Source organism: Pinus tabuliformis, chromosome 8 (genome assembly GCF_031772625.1).
Source record: "Pinus tabuliformis cultivar Carrire ecotype Pingquan chromosome 8, CPIR1, whole genome shotgun sequence".
NCBI classification, from domain to species: Eukaryota; Viridiplantae; Streptophyta; class Pinopsida; order Pinales; family Pinaceae; genus Pinus; species Pinus tabuliformis.
Genome location: NC_142294.1, coordinates 345051804 through 345059506, shown reverse-complemented (window position 1 = coordinate 345059506; position 7703 = coordinate 345051804). Strand labels below are relative to the sequence as shown.

The following is a 7703-nucleotide window of genomic DNA, read 5'->3' as shown; positions in this document are numbered from 1 at the left end:
TTGCCAAGATTATTGCAAATCGCCTCAAGCCCATTCTCTCGCAACACATATCTTCAGAGAAATTCGCCTTCTTACACCACAGACAGATCCATGAGGCTATAGCCACAGCTCAAGAGCTCATACACACCATGCAGATCAAAAAACAGAAGGGAATGATTCTAAAAGTGGATCTATCCAAGGCCTTTGACAGAACTAACTGGCTGTATTTAAGGCTGCTGCTAACACATCTTGGTTTCCCCTATGAATTTATCAAATGGACGATGAGCTACATCACTGATGTATCCTATAGTGTGCTTCTTAATGGTGAAGCTACTTCATTCTTCACTTCAGAAAGGGGACTCAGACAGGGATGTCCGCTCTCACCTCTGCTTTTCTTGCTTATTATGGAAGGATTAAGTAGAATTATCTCATCAGCTCGAGATAGGCATTTATTGTCTGGCATTAAAATTGCGGATAACTTCTACCTCACTCATCTGTTATTTGTTGATGACATACTGATCTTCCTGAATGGCAGCATTGGGGACTCCACTACCCTCCATAACTCAATCCTTCTCTTCCAGCATGCTACAGGTATGAAGATCAATGATAATAAGTCCACGATTACCACAGTCGGCTGCTCTATACATGAAACCGCATATGCTATACAACGCTTCCCCTTCAATTCTCTGAACCTGTCGGATGGTATAAAGTACCTCGGTTTTAGACTGAAACCTCTTGGATACAGAATAGCAGACTGGACATGGCTCATAGCGAAAGTGGAAAAAAGACTTCAGGTATGGTACCACAAATATCTTTCTCGTGCGGGCAGATTGGTCCTCATTAAAGCTGTGATTGAAGCCACTCCAGTCTATTGGATGACCCTAGCCTGGATACCAAAGGGCATATTGAATAGACTACAAAGTATTTGTTGCAGATTTCTTTGGAAAGGTCACCAGCCGGGGAAGCTTTTCGCCTGGGTCAAATGGGACACCATTGCCAAACCCAAACGCTGGGGAGGATGGGGTATTAAGAGGCTCGATCTATTCTCCAGAGCATTAGCAGCCAAACTTGGGTGGCAACTACTCACCTCAAATGGTCTATGGACTCGAGTTGCATATGCTAAATATATCAAGCCACAGAATGTATTGGACTGGATCCGTATACAGCAAGGAACTAGCCAAAACATATCCAATATCTGGAAAGCGGTCATTGGCACCTTACCTCTACTGCGAGAAGGAATCACTTGGCGCATTAGGGAAGGTAATGCAGTTCGCATTGGTCTGGACCCATGGGTCGGCTGTGGAAATGCCCACAGACTATCAGCTGATCTTATAAGGCACCTACATGACAGAGGGGTTACTCACATTAAGCATATTGGAGATAATGAGAATTCCTCCTTTCTCCATCAGGCATGGACTACCGCACAAGTGTTGGAAATTCCTGAGAGGTGGCAACAAGAATGGTTGGAGTATACGGATGCACTCACACAAGCTCACATCAGGCTCATGAAGAGATCATTTTATGGACCCTTTCGTTGCCACTTATGCCGAGAGGAGGAAGAAAGCACATACCATCTTTTCTTAAAATGCAGCATTGCTTTACAGTTTTGGCAATCCCTCATCACTCACTATCCGAACATGAAAGACTGGCAAGGTAATAATCTCATGGAAGCATGGAATAACTGGTGCCAGAATCACACCGGGAAAGCCATCAACATTCCATTGCTGGCCTGCTGGGCAGTATGGATTGCGCGCAATCAGGCCATTTTCAACCTCAGGACTCCTCACTGGCCCACAATCTTACACCATACGATTGCTGATTTTGACATGATACCTGAAGAGGAATCCTCTGCCCCCCCACGCACCATTAGACCTGCGATCATCGACAAAACTAAGCCTTGGGCTTACTTTGATGGCTCGGCACAGGATGCTGGCTGTGGGGGTGGAGCCATACTATATCTCAATGAAATGCATTGCTTCAAGATACAAATAAACCTAGGCAGAGGCACCAATAACTTTGCTGAACTGTGCACGGCAAAACACATCATACATTTTGCAATTCATAAACAGTGCAGACACCTACAGCTCTTTGGAGATTCTAAAATTGTTTGCAACTGGCTGAATGATGCATCTCATTGTCATGCATTTTCATTGAGGCACATTTTAGATGAAGCTAAAAGACTGATTACTTCCTTTGAATCATTTGTCTGTCGACACATTTACAGGGAACAGAACACCGTCGCCGACCAGCTATCCAAAGAGGCAGCGCACAGACAAGGAAATGACTGGTTGATTCAGGAGGAAATCGACGGAACATTCTACCAGCATTACCACAGACCTTTTGATGATCATAATGGAGATGGGCTATAAAGCCCTCACATAACAGTATCATTTTTGTTTATAGCATGTATATATAATCTACTGTTTAGTCATGAGTACAACTCTTTTTTTTGAATATTATACAGTTTATATGAAGCTCTCTGCGTAGAGCATGGACACAATTGTGAATACTGCTAGTTTTACTGTTTCGGTAGTGCTCCCTGCGTGGAGACAACTTGTTTTCTTTAGCCAAATTATACAGACTGTGAACTTGACAGGCACTGCTGCCTCCATATGAATATGCTTCGGCATCTACAAAATGTAATTTCTTAATATTAATAGAAATTACGACTTTTTCCCAGGGAAAATATATATATATATATATATATCTATATATATATATATATATATATATATATATATAGAGAGAGAGAGAGAGAGAGAGAGAGAGAGAGAGAGAGAGAGACGTCAAATGTAATATTGTCTATCTCAATAGGAAAACTTCCACTTGCAGAATTAAACCCCTTGATCAATTTGATCTTTTTGTAACAAGTGACATTGTCACATATGCTATATATGTTATTGGTATTGTATTTATTTATTGGCTTGATGCCCAATCTAGGTTGAAAATCACATTTAACTTAAATTATGTATCACTTATCTGTGCCATGTATTTTTTTTTCAATATTCAAGACCATGATATAACTATGTTATTAAATTGGTATAAGTCCCTATCCAAACCTAGGGATGAGGGTTAATGCTATTTCTATTTTTCTTTCTCCTTATGATACCTTAAACTAATCCATCTAACAATTGTTACCTCTTTAATGTATACACATGGTCAACCATATTTCTCTATGTCAATACCTACACACACACGCACACACACACACACAAGCCTCCAACCTTATCTATATAACCTACTCCTAATGTATTTTTATGCACATATCCTAAGTATTTGTCTCTGTGATAGATTATATACCTAGTGATCAATGAAAATTCTAGACCTTGAGTTCATCGTGGCACTTGTATACACATGTTGCTGTTTGGCACTCTGCTCATGTGAAATAAATTATGTGGAATGGATCTGTGTGGCCTCACCAAACCCTAAACAAGTGTCTTAAATCGATGGAGGAAATTTATTCATTTTGATTGACGGTATGGATCATCCTAACAATATTAGGGTAATTACCTACCCTCCATCTCCCACTGTAGTGGTTTCATTTGCATCCTGACAACTTGAGAGTTGAGTTCTGCAACCCCAAGGTTATGCTGGTAAAAATGGTAAGACTTTCACTCCGCGTTTGATGGATTACAATCAGATTTCAAGTTATCTAGCTTAACAATTTGTCGAGGACTGAATATGGCTTGTTGTATGAAGCATGAATTTCACATAAGGTCTTAAGTTAGACCTTTCTCAGTCTAAATTCTGAATTCTTCATCGCTATAATTCTCAGTACATTTTTGGCAAAGATTGACATAAATTGCAATTACTAATTTCTTAACTTGGTGATATGGTTGTAGGTCCAATCATGACTTATTTAAGTTCTGTCACCACATCAACCCTTCTTCAAGAATGCAAGCATTGATACTCATTATTCATAGGTTTCTTGAACGATAATCTCTCAGAGCCCTAAGTTAAATCAAAACCATGACTCTAATGTCTTCCAACAAGATTTATTCTTATATATACATGATGCTGAACATGTTTACTACTGAATTAGGACCATGCAAAGGAGGTTTTCAGTCACCCTCCCTCAAGGTAAGATAATTTTGCAATGAAATTTCTTTCAAACCATTACGTAGGAGTTTTTGGGTTAAATTGAGACAAAACTAAGGGGTTTCTTTCTCTTGCTTGTAGGTTAGTCTTTGACCGCATCTGAAGCATTCCCAAAATTTATTAACTCATAATATTTCTTATTTCTACTTGACCCTTTACAGGTACTCATTGTTATTACCATTTACAAGTTTCCAAGCTATCCTTGGGCTTCAACTTGTTCATGGCCACATAAACTATTTATAGTTAGGGCTTCTCTCGAAAGGGTCATACTAGATAGGGCTATAGTTCTCATTATACAAATGTCTAGTGGTTATATTAAAATGTTTGGGAAAAAGGTCCCCTGTCATAGTGTACAAAGTACTGAGGTATTCATTTTAATTGAGGGCTTACCCCTTTTGTTAATTTTAAACTTTCTTACCTATGGTTTGGGTTGTGGCCGAAAATCATATAGTCGAAGTTGTAAATTTTCTCTTCTTTATTTACAAGAAAGACTACTGTAATTGATTCTCGAATATGTTACTATGCATCCTAGCGTAAGTACATCTATGGTTTTAATAGTAACATTAGATTATATATTTATTGTATTCATGCATGTGTACAAGCATTTTCTTTGCTAATTTAAAAATAACACTTCAATTATGTATTTGTTATGGGAGTTTCACTTAAGGTCTTCTTTACGACCATATTCATATCTTACCAAGGACTGCATAGTTTATGGCTAATTGATATGATCTCCTTTTCTTGTATTCGGATTGAGACTTGATAACTTGGCAACAACTTCTACTTCTATTGAATAATATTATGTATTGACTTATATACATATATAACTCTTCCTCTATATTTTGCAACGAATTCTATTTTAATACAATGAAATATCATTGTGTAAGATATATTATTGCATATCTATGTTTCATTTTCTACTTGAGTAAATATTTTACTATTGATAACTTCTTTTTTCCATATTCACTTAGATAGTGGACACCAAGGTTGTTTCGTGGGAAGGACCTCTTCACCAATTCTCCAAAGAAAAAAGATACGTTTTTTTACTTATAAGATTAAACCCTTAAGTTATTTCCGTGTCCTTTAACCGACAACTTCCCTACATCAGAACAACCCAGATACACACATATACATCATATTCATAGAACGTTAGTAATATTTTCTCATTCACCATCTTGAATACATTTAGGAAAATGCAAATAAATAAACTACTAGTTATTTCATTCATAATTCCAAACTATAAATATATTATATTAATCACAACATTTATCCAATTATCTATATACTTATCTAAAGTTTTCTAGGAAATAAATTATAGGTTGCCACATTCCTCCCAACCATGAACTATATTTCTTGGTATTCGCCCCCGAGCTCTACTCCCCCTTGCCACGAAAACAACATTAGGATTTCTTCCTCAGCTTCACCTCCTTAATCCTTTAGCAATGTCTTGCTAGTTTCTAGGTTTAGGTCCCACCTTTCTCTGCCATTGGCCTTTTCTTTAAAAATGACTACCTTTATCTCCCACAGTCCTCTTTACACAGATTCCAACCATGAAATTTATCTCCAGTCATGAAAATATTTGGTGGTCTACTTCAGCCAAAAGTTCTACTGCTGTAAAAATGTAAGGTTTTTCTTTTTTGTTCCTGCCTTATTCTTCAACATAAATGACTCCAACTATTTTCCTAGTAGTTAGGAGTCGAATCTCACACATGATAGCCTTTAACATATTTTCAAGAATAATAAAAAATAAAACATTTTTTTTCATTAATCAAAATAAATATATATATTGTCACTTCATAATACTTGTCCCACTTTTATTTTTCAACCACATGTCTAGTCTAAAAGCGATAAAAAGAGATAAATTTACTAGGGGTATCACATCTCCCCTCCCCTTAAAAGGAAACACTGTCATCGATGCTTCATACTTCCACTTTCCTTGAAACAACAAAGGAAAAACTTATTTCATTTTATCTTCCATCTCCTGGGTGGCCTCCTTAGGCCCAAAGTGCTTCCATTTCACTTTAACCTAGGCGATGGCTTGATTTCAGAGTGTAGTTTCCCTCTAGTCCAAAATTTGTAGAGGCTTGACCTAGAAATCACCTTCTGGTTCAACCTTTACAATATTCCAATCAATAATGAAAGCAAGATCATGAATATACTTTTTCAAAAGAGACAAATGCAACACATTATGAACTCTAATGTGGGTCAGTAGTGCTAGTTGGTAGGCCATTTACCCTACCCTGGCTAGTATATCAAACGACTCACAAAACTGAAGGGCTAGTTTAGAATAATTCCCCAATTTTAAGGAACTCTTTTTTGGTCATACTTTAATATATACATGTTCACCCACTTGAAATTCCTTATGTGTCCCTTTTAAGTACATGTAACATTTTTTCTTGTCCTGTGCTTCTTTTAGGTTCTGTTTGATCTTTTTTTTTACCATTTGTTCCATTTCTTGTAATAGATCTAGCCCTACCATAAGACTATCTTTAGGACAAATCCAACTTAAGGGAATTTGACACTTCCTTCCATACATAACCGCAAAAGGACTCATCTTGAGTGATGCCTGATAATTATTGTTATAGGCAAACTCTACTAAATGTAGATAATCCTCCCATTTCGTGGGCTGGTTCGTTACATACAAGTGTAACATGTATTTGAATACTTGATTAATGCTTTTTGTTTTCCCATTTGTTTGTGGATGGTATGTCGTGCTAAAACTTAGCTGCAAACCCATTCCATTAAACAATGCCTTCCAAAAGTTGGAAGTGAATTTTGCGTCCCTATTCGATATAATGGTTTTTTGTATTTCGTGGTGTGGAAATTTCTTTCATGAAGACATTTTCCATCTATGCAACTATAAAAGTAGACTGCACAAGTATAAAATGAGCCGCCTTAGACAACTTTTCCACCACAACAATACTAGAATTGCGCTCTCCAAGTCTTGGGTAACCCAATAATAAAGTATAATGAAATCACCTCCCACTTCCATTCCAAGATAGCTAGAGGGTTCAAAAATCCTGCTGGGTGTTGATGTTCAAATTTTACCTGCTGACATTCTTGGCATCTTTCTAAGTATTCTGTTAGGTTCCTATACGAATAAGAGTCATAATTTTGAATGACTATGATTAAGCCTTGTAATATTGTACATACCTTTGATTTCTACAAATGTTTCCATATTAAAAAAATTAAAAAATGTAAAGAGGGTATGTGCTAAAAGAAAAAATCAAAGGACAAAAAGAATGAGAAAAGGTCAAAAAATGAAAATATATGAACCCAAAAAATAAAAAGAGACCATGAAAGTGAGAAAGTATAAATGCCACTACTATTTACTTTTATACATAATAATGATTGTGTGCAGCTTGTTATTCATGCCACAATCCATGGTAATCAAACTGTTTAATCTTGATTATATCATGATTTGAATTTTATGTCTATAGTTAAAGAATAAAATCTGACCAAACAGTTTAATCTTGGCAGATCATTAGATAGGTAGAGAAAATAAAAGGAGCTCATCAATTTGATCTAATCCCTTGAACGATATAAGGTTAGAAATAGATAGTTTGTTTGATTAAAGAAAAGATAAAATAAGGGTTTGCTAGCCTAAATGCACCCAAATAAATGAA

General features: G+C 36.6%; 1 protein-coding gene across 1 annotated transcript; it reads left to right on the top strand.

The window, feature by feature from the left end:
- Positions 1 to 260: 260 nt before the first annotated feature.
- LOC149235554 (uncharacterized) lies at positions 261 to 2348 on the top strand. The gene is made up of 2 exons (XM_089368590.1): positions 261 to 2005; positions 2204 to 2348. The coding sequence occupies exons 1-2, from the start codon at positions 261 to 263 to the stop codon at positions 2346 to 2348; spliced, it is 1890 nt and encodes a 629-aa protein (XP_089224716.1).
- Positions 2349 to 7703: the final 5355 nt, after the last annotated feature.